At 44.3% G+C, this 25,309-nt stretch overlaps 1 protein-coding gene across 1 annotated transcript; it reads left to right on the forward strand.

Moving 5' to 3' along the window:
- The first annotated feature begins 6 nt into the window (after positions 1-6).
- On the forward strand, positions 7-25,153 carry LOC147110759 (cytochrome b-c1 complex subunit 2, mitochondrial-like). Its single transcript, XM_086001051.1, has 14 exons — positions 7-149; positions 2,258-2,347; positions 4,436-4,585; positions 9,240-9,304; positions 10,521-10,577; positions 13,233-13,357; positions 14,525-14,622; positions 14,727-14,784; positions 16,450-16,545; positions 20,787-20,986; positions 21,100-21,180; positions 22,538-22,614; positions 23,554-23,707; positions 24,997-25,153. Exons 1-14 carry the CDS (start codon positions 105-107, stop codon positions 25,078-25,080), a joined length of 1,380 nt encoding a protein of 459 aa, XP_085857177.1. The 5' UTR covers positions 7-104; the 3' UTR covers positions 25,081-25,153.
- The last annotated feature ends 156 nt before the right edge of the window (positions 25,154-25,309 follow it).

Below are 25,309 nucleotides of genomic sequence, written 5' to 3' on the forward strand. Positions count from 1 at the left end.
TCTCAGAGCCGGTCAGCCGCCATATTGTGTGTGTCTCAGAGCCGGTCGCTGGTCAGCCGCCATATTGTGTGTGTCTCAGAACCGGAGGAGGCGACACCGAGAGGATGAAGTCGGTGAGGAGAGTGAATTCTGCGCTCGCAAACCTCACTGTAAGTGTCCCTTTCCGCATTCCTACCGAGAGGACTGGTTACCGCTCGACAAGAAGCGCCCAGTCTCGTATCTATAGAGTCGCAAACGAAAAGTGAACGTTAACCCGGTTGAGGTACCGGTGCGGCCTAGCCCGGTGTCTGGTGAGGAGCGGACCGGGCGGGCTCAGGGCCTCACCCTCCTTCTCGTCGGGGACTCCGTCCTGAATCGATATTGAGTTCAATATCTACCGTTCGGGCATTACATGCACTAGGAACCGCCGTGACCAGGAGAGCTGGAGTGTCGGTGAGCGGGGCTCGCTGTGAGGTGACTGAAGGTCATCCTAACGCTGGGTGAATGAGGGGCTCCCAGCCGCTCACTCTTCACTCAAACCAGTCAGAAGCCCTCAATCCTCCTAATCGACTGATCTGTTCTGCAAATTGATGTTTTTTTAAAAAAAAATGCATTGCTATATATCCGAAATCACTAAATACAACTAGTACCTGTTTAGGGTTTTGACATTGTAAAGGTTATTGTGATATACCAATAGGTGCACAATCCCTGCAACGCATATTTTTGGGACAGGACATTTCTAATTTAGTGATGGTGTTGGGACAGAGGAGGAGGGGTGGTTTTCTACTTTCACCTCTATTGTCTTTACAATATTTGTTATACTGTGATTATCGATCAATACACGCAGTTATATTGCTATTTAATCCTCGGATATAAATGTCACTTTGCATCAAAAATTTAAACATGCTGTTTCCTCTTCACCTTAACCGCTTCTGGCAAAAAAAGGCAATAATGTAGAGTCACAAGATCATATAAATGGGTTTTACATATATAGGGGCATTCAATACACATTAGGTCACAGTTGGATTATTGCATACAGTTCTGGGCACCTCGTTATAGGAAGGAAATTGGAGCCATGTAAAGGGGTCAGTGAAGATCCACTAGATTGATACCAGGAATTATAAGTTGTACTTTGAAGAAAGGCTGCAAAAATTGAACTGGAACAGGGAAGGTTAAGGGGCATCTAGTAGAGATTTACAAAATTGTGAAAATTTTTGAGGGTAAACCGTGAAAGCTTGTTTCTGTTGGTTGTCAGATCAGTAATGAGCGAACATAGACTCAGGGTTATCACTGGAACGAGAGGGGAGTTAGAAATTATTTCACACCGAGGTTCATTAAGACAAGGAACCACAAGTGGTTATTGAGGCAGGATTATAATATTTAGAAGGGATTTAGATAGGGAAAAAAAGCCAACAACTCCTGTTAATTCAAAGTGGGTTAATTTCAATAACTGGATTATTTGAATTAATAGGTAATTTGAATTATTTTCATGCAAGTTAAGACTTTGAATTGTCAGGAGTAGACTGTAATAGAAAGGTGATTGGACTAGATAGCCCCAGTTGAATAGCTAGCATCAGCACAGGCACGATGGGCTGAATGGTCTCCTACAGTGTCATTTCTATGATTCTGGTTTCTCTTTTAAGGATGATTGATGACTCATAACTGACAGGTGAAAATCATACCAATATCGCTTTAAAAGCCTATTTAACAAGGTGAAGACCGAACTAATTTAAAACCCCTAGTTGTGGTGTAGCACAGTATTGTACTATGGACTGGTACTCATGCACTGCATTGAGTCCCTGTGTTGAGGTCTGCACTGTAACGAGGAGCTGAGGAAGGGCAGATGGAGAGCTATCCCTGGCCACCTCTCGGGCAGCTCCTGCTCAGAACAGCAGTGGTGGAGACTTGAGCAGGATGATCACCCACCTTCCAGTGTGGGCCAGGAAATGTAGCAGAAGATGAAACAATTGCAGCAATACCAGAGTTCTTTTGAAGAACATGTGTTTATGTGTTCTGTATTGTACTGTTACTAATAACTATTAGAAGTTTAACAATCATGGGTTATAATCAGTAAATGATCAGCTTGCCCCAGATTTTGGACTGTGTATCGTCTTTAATCATGAGATGTGAAATGGAGCTTTAGTTTTGTTTCCTCCACTATTTCAATACATATTAAAAACAAATGGAGCAAAACCTTCATCGAAGTATCCAGGTCAGAGGGCTTGGCCTTTCAGAAACCTTTCCAACGATTGACACTTGTGTGAATTTTTGATTTCAGACGAGGAGGCTTTATTCACCCAAAGCTGCGCCTAAGTTTGAGTTTACACCAGCTGCAGAGAAACTAAACCTTCCACCTCAGGAGCTGCAGGTCAGTGAACTCTAGTCTTGTTCAGAAGTGTGATTCCACCTTGACGATCCTTTTGAGCGAGGCCCCTCAAAGGCATCATGGCTCGTCCCACTTTGAGCAGATTGACCTCAGATGATGTCCATGGAGGTGACCTCGCGTATATTGTAGCAGCGTGCTGCATGCTACTGAGGTTGCTTGTGGCCTGCACTTACTCTGTTGCTATGATCCTAATCATGCATTCAATTTGCTCTTTAAGAACCTTCGTGTGACCTACATCAGAAATAGGAGCAGGAGTAGGCCAAAGGGCCCCTCGTGCCTGCACTGCCATTCAGTGACATAATGGCTGAACTTCTCCATCAACTCCACTTTCCCACCCTATCCCCATATCCCTTGATTCCCTTAGTGCCCAAAAATCTATCGATTTCAGTCTTGAATATACTCTACAACTGAGCACTCCGAGCATTCTGGGATACAGAATTCCAAAGATTCTCCTCATCAGTCCCAATGGCCGACCTCTTATCCTGAGACTATGACCCCTATGACTAGACCTGAGCATTTGTACCTTTTTTAACTGCTGTTCACAAGATCCAGAAGAAAAAAATCTTAAGTGGTTTGGGCAGTTAAATTTCAATAACGGGCTCTTCCTGAGGGCTCAGTTCAATGATCCAGCGAGTAGCTGAGCCCTGTAGACCAGAAGGTCCCAGCTTCCACCTGTTGTCTGTGCTGAGTTAGCTGACTTCAGCCAGGGTACGGGTAGGGTTACAGCAATAGCTTTTCATCTCCCTCACTCTTGAGGCTTGCATGTGATGATTGGCCATTGGGGCGAGATACCAGAGAGAGCATGGACCCTGTGGCACTACCCAGTGAGGAATCAGTACTTTCAGGAGAGGGAGGGAGACGGACAAATTCGCGAGGAATATCAATTGCAATATAACTTTAGAAGAAATACCTTACATTGAGCTGAACCACGGCACCATCTGCCTGTCCTGATGTAAGATTTTGATCACAGGTCACACACACATTACCCAAAGGGTCTTCACTTTATTAATGAGCGGCAGTTTAAGTTAAGTACAACACACAATCAAGATAGACGGAGACATACGACCGTGACAAGCAGCTGGTATCGGTCCCGGTCGGACAGAGGGCTGGCGTGCGCGCACAGCTCTTCCCTTCCCTTCACTGTCTGTGCTAAAAGCTCTTTAGAAATCTCTCTTACTCTCTCTTTAGGGGTGGGCCTAGGGTAGATTATCAAAGATACAGTCAACAACTTTTTTAGCACACAAACAGCAGACAGCTAGTCTGGAAACAAGACCACTGCCATGGTGCAGAATGTTATAACATCTGCAGGGAACCAAGAACATAAGCAAATTCTAAGCGTCTATCCAGTTATTCTAACGCCAGTCTGAACAGACTGTTTTGCCTCAAGTTATTTCTTCCAATTCAAGATTTCTTACACTGATAGTGCACCTTTCATGCCCTCAAGATGGCCCCAGGTACTTCACATCTAGTGAATTTCTGTTGTAATGTAAGGAAATGCAGCAGCCAATTTGCGCACAGCAAGCTCCCACAAATAGCAGTGAGATGAACAGCCAGATATTCTGTTTGTTGGTAACGTTGGATAAATTTTGGCAAGGGCATTGGGAGAACTCCCCGGCTCTTGTTCAGACAGGACCTCGGTGTAATCCAAAAGACGGTACCTCCGACAATGCAGCACTCCCTCAGTATTGCCCTGAGGGGTCAGCTCAGATTATGTGCTCTAATCCTGGGAGATAGGTTTTTACTTCACTGTCCAGTTAATAAATAGGACTGCAGTCCTACTGCTTTATACATGTGGTATTTCTCAGTGTGTCAGTAGATACAGTGGAACTAAAACACCTAGTGGCCACAGCTTGCAACTACTGTGTTACCGGGACCTGTTTACATTGGGAAATTCCCACTATAGCTTTTATTAAAGAGGCATTTTCAGTGCTAAATGTTGAGATAAAAGGTGTGACCAAAAATCATGACAACAGGAAATTAAGTTGATGGACAGGAAATGTGTATTCTCAGGATTTTAAATTTAATATGGGTAATCAAGTTTTTGCAGGAACTCAATTTTTCTCCCAACAGGTGTCCAAATTGCCAAATGGGTTGGTAATCGCCTCTCTGGAAAACTACTCACCAACCTCAAAGATTGGCGTCTTTATAAAGGCGGGCAGCAGGTATGAGAGTGCCAGTAATTTGGGCATCACTCATTCCCTTCGTTTGGCAGCAAACCTGGTAAGTAACGTTTAACACAAAACTTAACACTTTGAACAGCTCTTCATCTATGCAATGCTTTTTCAAGATTTCTTAATATGCCATTTGCTTTAAATCCTAGAGAATTAGCTGGCCATATACATTGTGTTTGCTCGCGCCACATCCTGAGTGGGGTAAATCGTTTAAACAGTCTAATTGAAGTGACTGGTTCGCAGTTGCATTTGAGTGGGTAAAACCCTGTTACTTGATGTCACGAGGAGCACTTTCCACCATCCCCACCCCCCACCGCCAATACTCCCATCTTTCCCGATAATGCTTATTCTTGCTGGCATTCGATTCCACTGGTGCTGGCAGTTCTCTGGCACACCGCCTAAGGCCATTTTTCATGTGTGATTCTGGACGGTGAATGTTGGCAGGCTATTCAACTCTGTCAGGCATCACAGCAAAGTCTGATCATGGCTGATGGCCATACATGCACATTTTCCAGCAGGAATCACTAGATATTGATCAGGAATCACTGGTTATTGATTAGGTCAGGATCAGGAATCACTGGATATTGATCAGGAATCACTGGTTATTGATTAGGTCAGGATCAGGAATCACTAGATATTGGTCAGGAGCAACAATCACTGGATATTGGTCAGGAGCAGGAATCACTGGATATTGGTCAGGAGCAGGAATCACTGGATATTGGTCAGGAGCAGGAATCACTGGATATTGGTCAGGAGCAGGAATCAGTGGGTATTGGTCAGGGTCAGGAATCACTGGATATTGGTCAGGAGCCGGAATCACTGGATATTGGTCAGGAGCCGGAATCACTGGATATTAAACTAAAATGGCAGGGGGTTGGGAACCTGAGCGGGGAAACAGACGAAAGGGAAACAAGGATAAAAGCAAAAGACAGGAAGGAGAAAAACAAAAGTGACAGGCAGAGAAATCAAGGGTTTAAATCAAACATGGCCACAGTAAATAATAATTCTAAAAGATCTAAGAGCATTAAAAAAACAAGCCTGAAGGCTTTGTGTCTTAATGCGAGGAGCATTCGTAATAAGGTGGATGAATTAGCTGCGCAAATAGAGGTAAACGGATATGATATGATTGGGATTACGGAAACATGGCCCCAGGGTGGCCGAGGCTGGGAACTCGACATCCAGGGGTATTCAATATTCTGGAAAGATAGGCAGAAAGGAAAAGGAGGTGGGGTAGCATTGCTGGTTAAAGAGGGGATTAACACAATTGAAAGGAAGGATATTAGCTCTGATGATGTGGAATCTGTATGGGTAGAACTGAGAAATACCAAGGGGCAGAAAACGTTAGTGGGGGTGGTATATAGACCTCCAAACAGTAATGCCATCCCCGACCTCCGCATTAAACGGGAAATTAGAGAAGCGTGCAATAAGGGCACTGCAGTTATCATGGGTGACTTTAATCTACATATAGATTGGGCTAACTAAATTAGTAACAATACCGTGGAGGAGGAATTCCTAGAGTGTATACGGGATGGTTTCCTGGACCAATATGTCGAGGAACCAACTAGAGATCAGGCCATCTTAGACTGGGTATTATGTAATGAGAAAGGATTAATTAGCAATCTTGTTGTACGAGGCCCCTTGGGTCGGAGCGATCATAATATGATAGAATTCTTCATTAAGATGGAGAGTGAAATAGTTGACTGAGACGAGGGTCCTGAATTTAAATAAAGGAGACTATGATGGTATGAGGTGCGAGTTGGGTAGGATTGATTGGGGAATGTCACTAAAAGGGTTGACGGTGGATGGGCAATGGCAAACGTTCAAAGACCGAATGGATGAACTACAGAATTTGTTCATCCCAGTTTGGCATAAAAATAAAACAAAAAAGGTGACTCAACCGTGGCTAACGAGGGAAATTAGGGATAGCATAAGATCCAAGGAGAGGATATATAAATTGGCCAGAAAAAGCAGTAAACCTGAGGATTGGGAGCAGTTTAGGATCCAACAAAGGAGGACAAAGGGATTAATTAAGAGGGGGAAAATAGAGTATGAGAGTAAGCTTTCAGGGAACATAAAAACTGACTGTAAAAGCTTTTATAGATATGTGAAGAGAAAAAGATTGGTGAAGTCAAACGTAGGTCCCTTGCAGTCAGAATCAGGTGAATTTATAATGGGGAACAAAGAAATGGCAGACCAATTAAATACATACATTGGTTCTGTCTTCACAAAGGAGGACACAAATAACCTCCCAAAGATGTTAGGGAACATAGGGTCTAATGAAAGGGAGGAACTGATAGAAATCAGTATTTGTAGGGAAATTGATTGGGATTGAGGGCTGATTAATCCCCAGGGCCTGATAATCTACATCCTAGGGTACTTAAGGAAGTGGCCCTAGAAATAGTAGATGCATCTTCCAAAATTCGATAGACTCTGGAACAGTACCCATGGATTGGAGGGTAGCTAATGTTACCCCGCTGTTCAAAAAGGGTGGTAGAGAGAGAAAACGGGGAATTACAGACCGGTAAGCCTGACATCGGTAGTGGGGAAAATGCTAGAGTCCATTATAAAAGATGTAATAGCAGAGCACTTGGAAAAAAGTGACCGGATCGGACAAAGCCAACATGGCATTACAAAAGGTAAATCGTGCTTGACTAATCTACTGGAATTTTTTGAGGATGTAACTGGTAAAATAGATAAGGGAGAACCAGTGGATGTGGTGTATTTGGATTTTCAAAAGGCTTTCGATAAGGTCCCGCATAAGAGATTAGCGTGTAAAATTAAGGCACATGGGATTGGGGGCATGGTATTGACTTGAATAGAGAACTGGTTGGCAGACAGAAAGCAAAGAGTTAGAATAAACGGGTCTTTTTCCGAGTGGCAGGCAGTGACTAGTGGGGTACCGCAGGGATTGGTCCTTGGACCCCAGCTATTCATTCACAATATATATTAATGATCTGGACGAGGGAACTAGATGTAATATCTCCAAGTTTGCAGACGACACAAAGCTGGGTGGGCGTGTGTGCTGTGAGGAGGATGCCGAGAAACTCCAGTATGATTTGGACAGGTCGGGTGATTGGGCAGAAGCATGGCAGATGCAATATAACGTGGATAAATGCGAGGTTATCCACTTTGGTGTCAAAAACAGGAAGGCAGATTATTATCTAAATGGCAATAGATTGGGAGAAGGGGAAGTGCAACGAGACCTGGGTGTTCTTGTGCACCAGTCGCTGAAAGTAAGCATGCAGGTGCAGCAGGCGGTTAAGAAGGCAAATGGTATGTTGGCCTTCGTAGCGAGAGGGTTCAAGTACAGGAACAAGGATGTCTTGCTACAGTTGTACAGGGCCTTGGTGAGACCACATCTTGAGTATTGTGTGCAGTTTTGGTCGCCTTATCTGAGGAAGGATGTTCTTGCCATGGAAGGAGTGCAGCGAAGATTCACCAGGCTGATACCTGGGATGGCAGGAATGACGTATGAGGAGAGATTGGGTCGATTGGGCTTGTACTTGCTGAGTTTAGAAGAATGAGAGGGGATCTCATTGAAACTTATAAAATCCTAACAGGACTAGACAAACTAGATGCAGGAAGGATGTTCCCGATGGTTGGGGAGTCCAGAACCAGGGGTTGCAGTCTAAGGATAAGAGGTAAGCCAATAAGGACAGAGATGAGGAGGAATTTCTTCACCCAGAGAGTGGTGAACCTGTGGAATTCTCTGCCAAAGAAGGCTGTAGAGGCCAATTCATTAAATATATTCAAGAAGGAGTTGGATATATTTCTTAAGGCTAAAGGGATCAAGGGATATGGAGAGAAGGCAGGAACAGGGTACTGAATTTGGATGATCAGCCATGATCTCATTGAATGGCGGAGCAGGCTCCTATCTTCTATGTTTCTATATTGGTCAGGAGCAGGAATCACTGGATATTGGTCAGGAATCACTGGATATTGGCCAGGAATCACTGGATATTGGTCAGGAATCACTGGATATTGGTCAGGAATCACTGGATATTGGTCAGGAATCACTGGATATTGGTCAGGAATCAGCGGATATTGGTCAGGAATCAGCGGATATTGGTCAGGAATCACTGGATATTGGTCAGGAGCAGGAATCACTGGATATTGGTCGGGAGCAGGAATCACTGGATATTGGTCGGGAGCAGGAATCACTGGATATTGGTCGGGAGCAGGAATCACTGGATATTGGTCGGGAGCAGGAATCACTGGATATTGGTCGGGAGCAGGAATCAGCGGATATTGGTCAGGAGCAGGAATCAGCGGATATTGGTCAGGAGCAGGAATCAGCGGCTGATTTTCTCTCAATGCTGTTAATGGTTTTGTAAAATTTAGTTTCTGTATACAGTAACACAGGACATGTTTTCAGGCAAAAATACATTTTGGGATCAAGATACATTGGTTAACTTCACAAACTGTTCTGTAGAATTACTGCCTTGAAACATGGTCCTGGCTGTGCATTATCCTCATGTAGCACACTAGTTATTGGTTGGTCCCTCGGTAAAGTGTGATCTCTGCACCACACTGAACTCTCGGGCTGCCGTTCTTGCATTCCTTTAAGTACTTTTAGTAGAGATTGATTTTGTCACATCTTTGAAAAATGGCAAGTTTATCAATTGTTAAATTTAGAGTACAGAACTCTGTTCGGTATCAACCATAATCATTCAGTTTTAACCAAAGCTTGTTCTGTTTTACAGACCACGAAGGGAGCTTCGTCTTTCAGAATAACCCGTGGCATAGAAGCTGTTGGAGGCAGCCTGAGGTAAATGTACTTAGTTTCACGTTTTCTACTGAATTTTTGTACTCGCTAGGGTGAGAAATATCAGTGCCGGGGAGTGGATCACTTTCCCTCATGGACACCAGGTGCTGGCATCAGGGAGTCCTGGCTCAGTGGGTAGCACTCTCACCTCGGAGTCAGAAGGTCGTGCGTTCCCGTCCCACTCCAGAGACTTGAACTCGTACTCCAGGCTGACGCTCCCAGTGCAGTACCGAGGGAGTGCTGCACTGTCGGAGGTGTTGTCTTTCGGATAAGACATTAAACCGAGGCTCCATCTGCCCTCTCGGGTGAATGTAAAAGATCCTTTTGCGCTATTCAAAGAGCAGGAGAGTTCTCCCCGGTGCCCTGATTAATATTTATACCTCATTAAAAAAACATTATTTGGTCATTATCACATAGCTATTTGTGGGAGCTTGCTGTGTGCAAATTGGCTGCCACGTTTCCTACATTACAACAGTGATTACATTTCAAAAGTTTTTTATTGGCTGTAAAGCACTTTGGGACGTCCTGGCGCTATATAAATGCAAGTTCTTCCTTTCTAGTCGTGGGCCAAACTCTTCCTGTGCTCTACGACTGCCAGCAATGCATTATATTTCCCGAGTTCTTCCCTACACCGGCTATTCTTCTTGCCTGTCGGAGTAAAATTGCCAGTTTAGTGAGTAATGTGGACATGTTTTTATGCGGTGGGCTCATGCCCACTGGGAACTGGCTGAGACTGGCCAAACTCCTCTCGCACAGGAGCCTTACAGGCAGAGCACACTGGGGGAGTTTCATTCCAGCACCATGGGTGCGCCACCCAGTCTCACAGCTTTTAGTTCTAAATAGATCACATCCAATTTGTGAAGGTAGTCTTAGTTCCACTATGTCATTGGTCAGTTTGAAGTGAATATTTGATTCATGGAAATCCTGTTGAGTATCCAGTGCCGGAAAAGTTTAATGCCCCTTAATTTAAATCTGCATCTCGTCGAAACTGCAGGTTTCTGTGTCCAACCCATCTTGGCACAGTTACAGAAAATAAAACCATGCCTATTTTAATGCTGAAAATATTTTTCTGTACCTCCGTAAGTGTTTTGAATTTGATGTGTGTCAGGTTGATTCATTGTTAGAAACTTTTAAGCACGTGTTTACAAAGACATCTCTGAGCTTCAGCTGACTTTAGTTTATTTCACCCAGAAATTACCGACCATTTCTGCTTTTGCAGCGTGACATCTACGAGGGACAACATGATCTACACAGTGGAATGTATGCGAGACTATGTGTGAGTATTGGGCCAGTTCCACAGGCAGCCTCTGCATTTCACACCACGTCGGTCATTCTGAAGGTTGAGGTTTTACACAAACTGTTGTTTGTTGAAACATAGGAACAGGAGTAGGCCATTCAGCCCCTTGAGCCTGTTCCACCATTCAGTGAGATCATGGCTGATCTGTATCTTAACTCCACCTGCCTTGGCTCCATAGCCTTCTATACCCTCATTTAGCAAAAATCTATCGATCTCAGGATTAAAATTATTAATTGAGCTGGCACCTACTGATTTAATTTTATTATATTCTTTCATGTTTTAACATAAGCCTCAATTGATTCTACATCACCATCCTCTTTTGTTAGGGGGACTGTTCAGTACCAACTGGTGCAAGAGCTTTTCATAGAATCATAGAAAGTTACAGCACGGAAGGAGGCCATTTCGGCCCATTGTGTCCGCGCCGGCCAACAAAGAGCTATCCAGCCTAACCTAATTTCCCAGCTCTTGGTCCGTAGCCCTGCAGGTTAGGGAATCCTAAGTGCATATCAAAGTACTTTTTAAATGTGGTTAGGGTTCCTGCCTCTACCACCCTTTCAGGCAGTGAGTTCCAGACCCCCACAACCCTCTGGGTGAAGAAATTTCCCCTCAAATCCCCTCTAAACCTTCCACCAATTACTTTAAATCTGTGCCCCCTGGTTTTTGACCCCTCTGCTAAGGGAAATAGGTCCTTTCGATCCACTTTATCTATGCCCCTCATAATTTTATACACCTCAATAGGGTCTCCCCTCAGCCTCCTCTGTTCCAAGGAAAACAGACCCAGTCTTTCCTCATCGCTAAGATTCTCTACTCCCGGCAACATCCTTGTCAATCTCCTCTGTACCCTATCTAGTGCAATCACATCTTTCCTGTAATGTGATGACCAGAACTGCACGCAGTATTCTAGCTGAGGCCTAACTAGTGTTTTATACAGTTGAAGCATAACCCTCCTGCTCTTGTATCCTATGCCACAGCTAATAAAGGCAAGCATTCCGTATGCCGCCTTAACCACCTTATCTACCTGGCCTGCTACCTTCAGGGATCTGTGGACATGCACTCCAAGGTCCCTTTGTTCCTCTACACTACTCAGTGTCCTACCACGCAGATTGGGTGACCGCTTTGCGGAACACCTCCGTTCAGTCCGTAAGGGTGACCCCGAGCTTCCGGTCGCCTGTCATTTTAATTCACTGCTCCATTCCCACTCGGACCTCACCGTCCTTGGCCTCTTGCACTGTTCCACGGAAGCTCAACGTAAACTCGAGGAACAGCACCTCGTCTTCCGATTAGGCACTTTGCAGCCTTCCGGACTCAATATCGAGTTCAACAATTTCAGATCATAACCTCGGCCCCTATTACATTTTTACTTATATTTTTTTTCCACCCCTTTGTTTTGGATCTTCCCTTCCCCCCCCCCCCCACTTTCCTTTTTTTTTTCTCTCTCCCACACGGCAGCTGTCTCCCATCCTGCCAGTACACTTCACACCTAATCTTGCTGTCTTTTGTCTCACAGAATCACAGAAACCCCACAGTGCAGATAGAGGCCATTTCGGCCCATCGAGCCTGCACCGACACATATCCCACCCGATCCCCGTAACCCCTACACCAACACATATCCCACCCTATCCCTGTAACCCCATGTATTTAATCCCCCTAACACTAAGGGTCAATTTATCATAGCCAATCAACCTAACCCGCACATCTTTGGACTGTGGGAGGAAACCGGAGCACCCGGAGAAAACCCACGCAAACACTGGGAGAATGTGCAAACTCCACACAGACAGTCGCCCGAGGCCGGATTCGAACCCGGGTCTCTGGCGCTGTGAGGCAACAGTGCTAACCACTATGCCACCGTGCTGCCTATTACCATCTCGTCTGGTTTTGAATACCTCTTAATGTCTCTTTTACTTCTTTTGTTCTATCGCAGCCCTGCCTTCGATCTATTTTATTTCCTTTCCAGTTTGAAAAAGGGTTAGACCCGAAACGTCACTCTAATTTCTCTCCACGGATGTTGCCTGGCCTGCTGAGTTTTTCCAGCATTTTCTGTTGTTATTCCTACCATTTAATGTGTATTCCCTTTCCTTGTTAGCCCTCCCCAAATGCATTACCTCACACTTCTCTGAATTGAATTCCATTTGCCACTGTTCTGCCCACCTGACCAATTTATTGATATCTTCCTGCAGTCTACAGCTTCCTTCATCAGTATCAACCACACAGCCGATTTTAGTATCATCTGCAAACTTCTTAATCATACCCCCTATATTCAAGTCTAGATCATTGATATATACCACAAAAAGCAAAGGGCCTAGTACTGAGCCCTGCGGAACCCCACTGGAAACAGCCTTCCAGTCACAAAAACACCCATCAACCATTATCCTCTGCTTCCTGTCTCCGAGCCAGTTTTGAATCCAACTTGACACTCGGTTGTAGCAGATGATAGTTTGTAGATAACACACACTGCAAACTTGCACACCGAACTATCGTAACCCTAGCCTCGTGCCCATTCCTTTATCTATTTTAGGTTTTAAAATTTTCTCTCTCCACCCACCCTGACACACTTGGGACATTTTCCACATTCATTTCTGCACAATATAAATGCAAGTTGTTGTGGCTATCTAACTCCTGAATTTTTCCTCCCAGTGACACTGTCATGGAGTATCTGATCAATGTTACCGCTGCCCAGGAGTTCAGGCCGTGGGAACTATCGGCGCTCCCGCCAAAGCTGGAAGTGGACAGAGCAGTCGCCTTTCAGAACCCACAAATAGGTGAGATTTGAAAGACACGTGTTGGACAGTTATATATAAAAACAACTGGTTTCCGATGCTGATGTTGTTTGTAAATCAATTCCATCGTAGCACTGCTCCCAGACCACCGCTGGAGCTACTGTTTATTGGCAGCTGGGGTGAGCTGCCCAGTGAGGACTCTCCAGCTCAGCTTAGGTCAGGATCCTTGCGGACTGAGGCATTAAAAGGTGGAGGTAGCTGATCCTCCCAGCACACCGCTCCACCACAGCAGGCATCACTAATTTTAGTGAGTAAATGTACAGGGCACTCCTTGCAACTATACCAGGGAGTCCCTGTAACTCAATAACTGCGAGGGTAGTGCCACGTATTCACACAAAAACATAGACGTTTTAGCAGAGGAAGAGGCCTTTCGTGCCTGCACTCTGTTTTTAAAATGTATTTGTATTCATCCGGCACATGCATGATGGGCCGAATGAGCTGTATCATTTTATGATTCATTCCTGGAATGTGGGCGTTGCTGGCAAGGCCAGCATTTATTGCCCATCCCTAGTTGCCCTTGAGAAGGCAGTGGTGAGCCGCCGCCTTGAACTGTTGCAGTCCGTGTGGTGAAGGTACTCCCACAGTGCTGTTAGGGAGGGAGTTCCAGGATTTGGACCCAGCGATACTGAAAGAGCTGCACATGTCAGTAATTTGATGTTAGGCCAGAATGATACAGAACTTGAGCACAGGCAAAGGACATTGAGCTGTACTGTTCATATGGAATGTGCCGCAGTCTGGAATGGCTAGAAATAGCTGCTCTTTTTTAACTCACTATATTTTGTCAATCTTCTGCTGTTAGTAACCACATTCGATTGGTTAGAATGTGGAATTTGTTACCACATGGAGTAGTTGAGGCGAGTAGCGTAGATGCATTTAAGGGGATGCTAGTTAAGTACACAAAGGAGTAGAAGGATATGCTGATAGGATTAGATGAAGTTGGGTGGGAGGAGGCTCATGTGGAGCATTAACTGCAGCATAGACCTGTTGGGCCGAATGGCCTGTTTCTGTACTGTACATTCGATGTAAAAATGCCGCAGGGGAGTAATTCTATGTTTTTGCTTGTGGGAAACGATCTTGATTTCCTGACATCTATCCGTCCAGCAGTCGGATGTAGAAAGCAAGTGTATTTGATGATTTTTGTTTTTGTAGGTGTTCTGGAGAACCTGCATTCAGTTGCTTACCGTAATGCCCTGAGCAACCCCCTCTATTGTCCTAGTTTTATGATTGGTCAGCACACAGCAGACCAGGTAAGAATAAACACAAAATAATCTCCACAAGGAAAATCTTTTAAAAGAAACAAAATGTTGCTGATTGTCTCTAATATATGCGTGTCCCGATAATGTCTCCACAGCTCCACGAGTTTGTGCAAAACAATTTTACAAGTGGAAGGATGACGCTCGTAGGGCTGGGTAAGTGTCATATCAGCAGAATAAGTTTTCAATGTTCCTTTTTGTGTGTCTCCTCATCCTTGTGTTTAAATCCCTCCATGGCCTCGCCTCTATCTCTGAAACCTCCTCCTCCAGCCCTACAACCCTTGGAGATCTCTGCGCTCCTCCAATTCCTCTGGCCTCTTGCGCATCCCCAATTTTCATCACTCCACCATTGGTGGCCGTGCCTTCAGCTACCTGGGCCCTAAGCTCTGGAATTCCCTCCCTAAACCTCTCCGCCTCTCTCTCTCTCTCTCTCTCTCTCTCTCCTTTTAGGATGGTCCTGTGGTAAACCACTGTTTGTATTCCACTGTGTACATGCCTCGGCTGACTCCTCCCACAAGTCCTAGTATAAAGGTGACTGCTCCCCAGCCCTTTGTATTTCTGGACCGGTCGACCACTCGAGGCAGACCTTCATTCTTTTGTTAATAAAAGCCTTTAGTTACTCTCTTAACTCTCAGTCTTTTATGAGTAATTGATAGCGCATCAGGTCCTTAAAACCTACCTCCTTGAACAAACTTTTATCTGCCCTAAAAACTCCTTATGTGGCTCGGTGTCAAATTTTGTCTGATAACATTCCTGTGAAAGGCCTTGGGACATTTTATTACGTTAAAGGTGCTATATAAAGGCAAGTTGTCGTCTGTTTTTCCCCACGCCTCTGAATGTGTTTGCTCCTTGACTATGGGTCCATGGCCAGCGTCTGCTCTCCAGTACCTCACCCAAGTGGCCATTGGTCACATATGAGCCTTGAGCCCTGTCTGCAGGCTATTTGACCTGGGGTTGCTCCACAGATGAACCGGATCCAATCCTCACCTGATGTCCACACCTGCATACTTCCAGTCGGAGTTGCTGAATAATGGGGGCTTCGGCTGGTTTTCCTCTCCCTTTCCTTAACTCCTGTTGCCACCCTGGCTGGGATTGGCTAACTCCGCGCAGGCCAGAAATTAAACCTAGAGCCAATTCACCAAGCCTTTGGGTGACTGCACGGTGATTCTGAATACTTGACATTTTCACCCTTGTCTAACATATTTACACAAATGCTTCATATATCACTTGGAGGCAGATTACCTGGTCATTATTACACTACTGTTTGTGAGAGCTTGCTGTGCACAAATTGGCTGCATGTTTCCTAAACTACAACAGTGACTACACTTCAAAAGTATTTCATTGGCTGTAAAGTGCTTTGGGTCGTCCTGAGGTCGTGAAAGGCGCGATATAAATAAAAGTTCTTGCATTCCTTCTTTCGCTTTCTAAACAGCCTTTGAGAAATAAACCAGGGTATTTTTCAAATCTGAATTTAGCAACTTACGATTTTTGAAATAAAGACACTCAGTTTACGGCAAGCTCTGTAGTGAGGTATCACACACTCCAAAGAAAATTAAACGGATAATCAGATTGCAGTTTTATAAATATTCATAATTAAAGTAGTGGTGTGCTATGTTGTAATTTATTCAGCCAGGTTAAAAGTAACCAAATTCACTTGAGATCTAATTTCTGCAGAATGCCATTCCAGTGGCCGCCACGTGTCTCACTTTAGTTTTATTTTAATTCTAGCAGCTGTTTAATATTAGTTTTATTGCAGGGTTACTGTGCTGTAGGATTGCGTGTCCGGTGTATTTATGCCATTGCTCCTCTTCCCACCCACAGGTGTGAACCATACAGTCCTGAAGCAAGTGGGCGAACACTACTTTAACATGCGGAGCGGTACTGGTGCAGCTGGTGCTGTGGCCAAGTTTCGTGGAGGTGAGTTTTGTGATCAATGTGTATGGGTAACCCAGTCTGGGCTTTTGTACAGACATCAGCATAATGTACCTACTGAGAAACTAGGTGGAGCGTGTGGCCATTTTTAAGATCTTAGCTTTTCTGGTAATTAAACACAGGAGCCGCATCCTTAGTCAACATTGGGAAGGCATTGATTATGTCAGCTTTGCTCAACTATGATGCCAAGTAATTCCGTGTCACATATTTTCAGGATTTTAGGTGTCTATGCACCTCATTATCCCACTGTGGCTGTTGAGCCTCTATATTAGGGAAAACTAAGCTCCCAACCTCCCCATAACAGTGCAGTTAATGTCTCTGGACCCTAAGCTCTGGAATTCCCGACCTAAATCTCTCCGCCTCTCTCCCCTCCTTTAAGACGCTCCTTAAAACCTACTACTTTGACCATAGAAACATAGAAGATAGGAGCAGGAGTAGGCCATTCGGCCTCTCGAGCCTGCTCCGCCATTCAATGCAATCATGGCTGATCATCCAAATCCAAGGGGTATGCTTTCTCCCCATACCCCTTGATCCCTTTAGCCTTAAGAAATATATCCAACTCTTCCTTGAATATATTTAATGTATTGGCCTCAACTGCCTTCTGTGGTAGAGAATTCCACAGGTTCACCACTCTCTGGGTGAAGAAATTCTCCTCATTTTTGTCCTAAATGGCCTACCCCTTATCCTTAGACTGTGACCCCTGGTTCTGGAATCCCTGACCATCGGGAACATCCTGCATCTAGTCTGTCCAGTCCTGTCAGAATTTTATAAGTTTCAATGAGATCCCCTCTCATTCTTCTAAACTCCAGCAAGTATAAGCCCAATCGACCCAATCTCTCCTTATACGCCATTCCTGCCATCCCAGGTATCAGCCTGGTGAATCTTCGCTGAACTCCTTCCATGGCAAGAACATCCTTCCTCAGATAAGGCGACCAAAACTGCACACAATACTCAAGATGTGGTCTCACCAAGGCCCTGTACAACTGCAGCAAGACATCCTTGTTCCTGTACTCAAACCCTCTCGCCACGAAGGCCAACATGCCATTTGCCTTCTTAACCGCCTGCTGCACCTGCATGCTTACCTTCAGCGACTGGTGCACAAGGACACCCAGGTCTCGTTGCACTTCCCCTTCTCCCAATCTATTGCCATTCAGATAATAATCTGCCTTCCTGTTTTTGCCACCAAAGTGGATAACCTCGCATTTATCCACATTATATTGCATCTGCCATGCTTTTGCCCAATCGCCCAACCTGTCCAAATCATCCTGGAGTTCTCCCAGCTTTGTGTCATCTACAAATGCCCAGTAGTCACTGCTTGCCACTCGGAAAAAGACCCGTTTATTCCAACTCTTTGCTTTCTGTCTGCCAACCAGTTCTCTATTCAAGTCAATACCTTGCCCCCAATCCCATGTGCCTTAACTTTACACACTAAACTCTTGCGCGGGACCTTATCAAAAGCCTTCTGAAAGTCCAAATACACCACATCCACTGGTTCTCCCTTATCTATTTTACCAGTTACATCCTCAAAAAATTCCAGTCAAGCACGATTTACCTTTTGTAAATCCATGTTGACTTTGTCCGAACCTGTCACTGTTTTCCAAGTGCTCTGCTATTACATCTTTTATAATGGACTCTAGCATTTTCCCCACTACTGATGTCAGGCTTACCGGTCTGTAATTCCCCGTTTTCTCTCTACCACCTTTTTTGAATAGTGGGGTAACATTAGCTACCCTCCAATCCATGGGTACTGTTCCAGATTCCATCGAATGCTGGAAGATGATCAGCAAAGCATCTACTATTTTTAGGGCCACTTCCTTAAGTACCCTAGGATGTAGATTATCAGGCCCTGGGGATTTATCGGCCTTCAATCCCATCAATTTCCCAAACACCATTTCCCTACAAATACTGATTTCTTTCAGTTCCTCCCTTTCATCAGACCCTATGTTCCCCCGACATCTCTGGGAGGTTATTTGTGTCCTCCTTTGTGAAGACAGAACCAAAATATGTATTTAATTGGTCTGCCATTTCTTTGTTCCCCATTATAAATTCACCTGATTCTGACTGCAAGGGACCTACGCTTGACTTCACCAATCTTTTTCTCTTCACATATCTAAAAGCTTTTACAGTCAGTTTTTATGTTCCCTGCAAGCTTACTCTCATACTCTATTTTCCCTTTCTTAATTAATCCCTTTGTCCTCCTTTGTTGAATCCTAAACTGCTCCCAATCCTCAGGTTTACTGCTTTTTCTGGCCAATTTATATGTCCTCTCCTTGGATCTTATGCTATCCCTAATTTCCCTTGTTAGCCACGGTTGAGTCACATTTTTTGTTTTATTTTTATGCCAAACTGGGATGAACAAATTCTGTAGTCCATCCATGCGGTCTTTGAATGTTTGCCATTGCCTATCCATCGTTAACCCTTTGAGTGACATTCCCCAATCAATCCTACCCAACTTGTGCCTCAGACCATCGTAGTTTCCTTTATTTAAATTTAGGACCCTAGTCTCTGATTCGACTACTTCATTCTCCATCTTAATGAAGAATTCGATCATGTTATGATCACTCCGACCCAAGGGGCCTCGTACAACAAGTTTGCTAATTAATCCTTTCTCGTTACATAATACCCAGTCTAAGATGGCCTGATCTCTGGTTGGTTCCTTGACACATTGGTCCAGGAAACCATCCCTTAAACACTCCAGGAATTCCTCCTCCACAGTATTGTTACTAATTTGGTTAGCCCAATCTATATGTAGATTAAAGTCACCCATGATGACTGCTGTGTCCTTATTGCACGCTTCTCTAATTTCCCTTTTAATGCCGTCCCCAACCTCCGCATTACTGTTTGGAGATCTGTATACCACTCCCACTAACGTTTTCTGCCCCTTGGTATTTCTCAGTTCTACCCATACAGATTCCACATCATCAGAGCTAATATCCTTACAATTGTGTTAATCCCTTCTTTAACCAGCAATGCTACCCCACCTCCCTTTCCTTTTTGCCTGTCTTTCCTGAATATTGAATACCCCTGGATGTTGAGTTCCCAGCCTTGGCCACCCTGGAGCCATGTTTCCGTAATCCCAATCAAATCATATTCGTTTACCTTTATTTGCGCAGCTAATTCATCCACCTTATTACGAATGCTCCTCGCATTAAGACACAAAGCCTTCAGGTTTTTTTTTTTTTAACGCTCTTACACCTATTAGAATTATTATTTACTGTGGCCATGTTTGATTTAAACTGTTGATTTCTCTGACTGCCACTTTTGTTTTTCTCCTTCCTATCTTTTGCTTTTATCCTTGTTTCCCTTTCCTCTGTCCCCTTGCTCAGGTTCCCAACCCCCTGCCATTTTAGTTTAAACCCTCCCCCCAGAGCACTAGCAAACACTCCCCCAGGACATCGGTCCCGGCCCTGCCCAGGTGCAAACCATCCGGTTTGAACTGGTCCCACCTCCCCCAGAACTGGTTCCAATGTCCCAGGAATTTGAATCCCTCCCCCTTGCACCATTCCTCTAGCCACGTATTCATCTGAAATAGCCTTCTATTTCTACTCTGACTAGCATGTGGCACTGGTAGCAATCCCAAGCTTTTAGTCACCTGCCCTAATATCTCCTTATGTGGCTCGGTGTCAATTTCTGTCTGATATCGCTCCTGTGAAATGTCTTGGGACGTTTTTAACCACGTTAAAGGCGCTATATAAATGCAGGTTGTCGTTGTGATGCTCAATTCAACAAATCTCAATTGATTCATTTTTAATGGTGCCAGTTGACCCAGAATCTATTCCCGTCTGAGTCCATATCATTTAAGGCAGGACTCCTGATTTTAAATGGGGGCAAGAGTTTGAATTGCTTGCATTGCATCCACTTAATCAAAAAAAAAATCTGAAATTATAATCCCTCCAAATATTTTTGGTCAATTTGCTGTTTAATGTTGGTACTGTGCAACTAAAATAAACCCCAATCAAAGTAGTGCAGATTAAACAAGCAAAAGCCACTGAGATTGACCTGAATCCAGCCAGTGGGTTTTGCTGTACGTTTCTTGTATAATTCGAACCCTTAAGAGTTGCACAGCAGCAGTATCTTGCTTATATGGATGTGTGTGAACGTATTTACGTATATATGTGTCCCATGACATTCTTAAAGAAAAGTGCATTTTTGTTAGCTAAAATTGAAACTATTTAGGATAAAGTTCATCTTCCATAACCTGTGACCTTTAATTTTTGTATTTGCAGGTGAGATCCGTGATCAGAATAATGACCGTCTGGTTCATGCCGCCGTGGTAGCTGAGAGTGTGGCTGCTGGTTCACCTGAGGCCCGTGTATTCAGTGTCCTGCAGCATGTTCTTGCCGCTGGCCCATATATCAAGAGGGGCAGCAATGTAACCAGCAAGTTGCATCAGGCGATCGCAAAGAAAAACACAGAGCTGTTTGATGTGAGCTTTGCTTCTGTACTAAATAATTTCTCCTGTTTTTAACCTGGTTTTTTTTTTTCTTTAACTGGCACTTCATAGATTGACTTTATCTTGAAACATATTCCTGTAAACAGGTTTCGGCATTCAGTGCAAGGTACTCCGACTCTGGGCTGTTTGGTATCTACACCATCTCGCAGGCTGCTTCAACAAGTGACGTACGTATAATCAGCGGGGTAACCTTTTAGCCAAAATTTGCAGCTTTCAGATGATTGCCCATTTGTTACTGCAAATGCTATCCTGCAAAATCCCAGCAATACCATGATGATCTGTAACTGGCATTTACAATATTTGCTGTACTGGGGGAGGGGAAAGAAAGGATAAAATGTTTTGTAATTAATTTATTTGTATGCCGATGGAGCCCTTTAACAATCAGGAAAGATTGAACAGGCTGGGGCTTTTTTCTCTAGAAAAGAGAAGGCTGAAGGATAACCTGATAGAGGTCTTTAAAATTATGAAGGGGTTTGATGGGGTAGATGTAGAGAAGATGTTTCAACTTGTGGGGGTGAATCTAAAACTGGGGACCATAAATATACAATAGTCACTAATAAATCCAATAGGGAATTCAGGAGAAACTTCTTTTCCCAGAGAGTGGTTCAAATGTGGAACTCGCTACCACGGGGAGTGGTTGAAACGAACAGCATAGATACATTTCAAGGGAAGCTAGATAAGTACATGAGGGAGAAAGGAGTAGAAGGATATATTGATAGGGTTAAAAATGAATGGGAGGCGACTCGTGTGGAGCATAAACACCGGCATGGACCAGTTATGCTGAATGGCCTGTTTCTGTGCTGTAAATTCTATAACATTTTTTAATGTACTCTCTTAGCACAACTAAATGTTTAAGTTTCACATGATTATAATCTCGACTTACTAGTCAATTTCTTGTGGCATTGCACACAGTCAAGACCAAGGCTAGTCTTAGGGTGGAGGATGGGTTAGAGAGTGGAGGATAATTGGACCAGGGTGTGCAGATGTAATTTAGTCCCCATTTTAAAGCAATACGTTCTGTCCTTATTTTGTACAATAATTCAATTTTATATTATCATGTCTGGCAATTTAGGCAGCAGAGAAATAGAGTTGGTTGGAACATGAGTTTTCCTGCAGAACAGGCTCAGGGGCTGGAAGCTTCAAAACTAAGGCGCTACAGCGCCGCCACTGGTTAGAAGGTGCAATTACCACGTGACAAGTTTACATACAGTTTCCATTATAGATATGGACATAAGAATTTTTAATGGAAACCGTTGATAGGAAGAGAGTGCAGGTGCATGATTCTTAATGTATCTTAGGTTAAGGGAAAGCCTTTTTTCCAACTTGCATCTGTATTAAGTTTCCTGTTCCCTTTGTCCTCTTTATGCAGTTTGATTGGTGTATTCAATCTTTTAACCAAGTGCTCTGATTAGAAGTTGATAAAACAAGGACTGTATTTTATTAGGAGATTCAGTAATTGTTAAAAAAATATTTTTGGCACTGGTTTGAATTCTTTTGTTGAAAAATGTAAACTTTTAATTGCAGGTAATCAAGGCTGCACTGTCTGAAGTCAAGAGCATCGCTCAAGGCAATGTCACTGAGGCTGATATCGCACAGGCCAAGTAAGCTCAGTAAACTTTACTGTGTACTTGTTTAAAACACATGCCTGTGAAGATCTCAGTGATGTAGTGTCCAGGAAACGGATATGGAAAAGCAAAAAACTCTTGTCGCTACAATAGCTTATCCTGCTGATAGTTTTTTTAGCGATGGTAGCAAGGCTGCATTTATTGCTCATCCTTGGCTGCCAGGCATTAGTGCAACTGAATGGTTAGCTAGAGTCACATCAGAGGTCATTGAGAGTAAATCCTATGATGGAGACCAGAAATACAAACAGAAAATGCTGCAAACAGTCAGCAGGTCAGCTCGGTGGAGACAGAGAAAGAGAGTTGACGTTTCAGGTCTGGAGAGCAATCGGCGCCTATAGAGAGATACCCCAGGGATGAGTGAATGCTAGGAGAGAGAATTGGCAGAATAGGGAAGGACGAAAGAAATAAGTTGAACAGAAAGTTCAGATCATAGACTCTCACAGCACAGAAGGAGGCCATTTGGCCCATCGTACCTGTGCTGGCTCTCTGAATGAGCTCTGCAATTAGTCTCGCTCCCCTCGCTCTTTCCCATAGCCCAGCAAATTTTTCCTTTTCAAGTGTTTATCCAATTCCCTTTTGAAAGTTCCTATTGAATCTGCTTCCACAACCCCTTCAGGCAGGGCAATTCAGATCACAACTCACTGTGTTTATATAAAAAAAAAAAATTCTCATCTCCCCCTCTGGTTCTTTTGCCAATTACCTTCAAGCTGTATCCTCTGGTTACTGACCGTCCTGCCAGTGGAAATGTAGATTTCTCTGCTGCCAGCTCAATTCGTTAGAGGGTAGAGATATACTGTACAAGTTGTAACTATTTTTGGTGATCATCCAAACTACTGAGTTAAAAATATTCAGTGCGATCGTTTCATTGCTTCCTGTCGCTGGTGCAGTTTTGACCAACACTGGGTTGTTTTGCAGGAACCAACTAAAAGCCAAGTGCTTGATGGCCGTTGAAACGTCTGATGGGCTGCTGGACGAGATTGGCTCTCAGGCAGTGCTAACTGGTGCCTATGTGCCCACACCCGATCTGGTTCAGCAGGTCGACTCTGTGTCCCTCAGTGATGTGGTGAATGTAAGTAACATTTTGAGTAACCATCTACAATGTTCACATATTACATTATCACTGACGTCCTTTCCCCTGGTTCTCCCCTAATGATGGCACTGACTGCCGACCTGCACCTCTCCCGATGTGTGTGCCTACACTGAGTGTCGGCAGGTGGTGGGGGTGAAGTATCACAGCTGAGCCCCCAAACCCCGGCCTTTGTCCTGTGCCCAGGCACGCGCACCTCCCAGCGGATCAAGAGCAGAGGTCCAGCTGCCAAAGCCCGAGACAAAATATTTTACTTGATTAATTTGTGGGATGCGTCGGCAACACTGGCACTTATTGCCCATCCCTCATTGCCCCGAGAGGGCAGGGCTTTCTCCTTGATGGTATTAAGGGATATGGAGCAAAGGCGGGTATATGGAGTTAGGTCACAGGGCAGCCATTATCTCATTGAATGGCAGGACAGGCTCCGGAGTTAAATGGCCTCCTCCTGTTCCTATGGTGTTTCCGGTGGGGTGATGTTAGGGAATTCCAGCATGTCGACCCAGTGATGCTGAAGCAGCGACGATGTACATCGAAAAAATCAGCGCAGACCGCAGCTGCAAACCCCGAGTTTCTCTGACTCCATTCCGCACCTCCTGGTTGAGCAGTCCGGGCCACTCAGCTATCCTCTTTTTTTTATTGAGCCTGAGCCTGTGCTTTGTAAATGCTGGGCGAGTGTGTACACAGTGTCTAAAGGTGCTTTTATGTCGCAGGGGTTGCAGTTTGACCTCTGTCCGCTGCACTCCACAATCTGAACAGCGGCCATTTGGGAGATTACCATTTACCAGGCAGGAGAAGGACCATTCTAGGTGCTGGAGAGTGCTGTCGCCATTCATGCTTCAGCACGAGTTGTCGCTCCGACAGCAGACGGGAGAGAGGAAAGAATTGACCCATCCAACAAAAACAACTTGCATTTATATATAATAGCGCCTTTAACATAGAAACATAGAAGATAGGAGCAGGAGTAGGCAATTCGTCTCCTCGAGCCTGCTCCGCCATTCAATGCAATCATGGCTGATCATCCAAATTCAGTACCCGGTCCCTGCTTTCTCCCCATATCCCTTGATCCCTTTAGCCTTAAGAAATATATCCAACTCCTTCTTTAACACAGCAAGGCGACCTCGAAACTCTCCAGCTGGGACTCAAATTTGGAAACAGTAGATTTCAGATTTTGAAATTGCTATTTAAGAAGCTTATTCCAGAGAGGGGCAAACAAGCCTTGGGAGCAGACTTGCAATACCAGGTCTTTAATATATTCTCTCGTTGCGTTGCAGGCTGCGAAGAAGTTTGTTTCTGGTAAGAAATCCATGGCAGCCAGCGGCAATTTGGCCAACACACCGTTCCTTGATGAATTGTAAACTTATTCTATCGCCAGTCTAATCAGTCAGTTGTATTGATACTGTCACTGCTAATAAAATATATATCACCTGGGCCCAGGGAGTGGTCTCATTAGTCTTTATTCATGTGCTAATGGGTCACGGGAGAACAACAGTATCTAAATTCTAGAAGTCTGAAGAATCATTATGGTCCTGACACTTCCTGTATGTCTGTCTTACGTTGGCAAACTGAGAATTGCCTTGTTTGACT

Source organism: Somniosus microcephalus, chromosome 11, assembly GCF_052327205.1.
Source record: "Somniosus microcephalus isolate GS21.2 chromosome 11, FLI_Smic_1.0, whole genome shotgun sequence".
NCBI lineage: Eukaryota > Metazoa > Chordata > Chondrichthyes > Squaliformes > Somniosidae > Somniosus > Somniosus microcephalus.

Coding starts and splice junctions, on each gene's coding strand:
- LOC147110759 (XM_086001051.1), top strand. CDS start 105: ATGAAGTCGGTGAGGAGAGTGAATTCTGCGCTCGCAAACCTCACT. Junction 150..2,257: donor CTGCGCTCGCAAACCTCACT/GTAAGTGTCCCT, acceptor TTTTGATTTCAG/ACGAGGAGGCTTTATTCACC. Junction 20,987..21,099: donor AAAACACAGAGCTGTTTGAT/GTGAGCTTTGCT, acceptor TCCTGTAAACAG/GTTTCGGCATTCAGTGCAAG.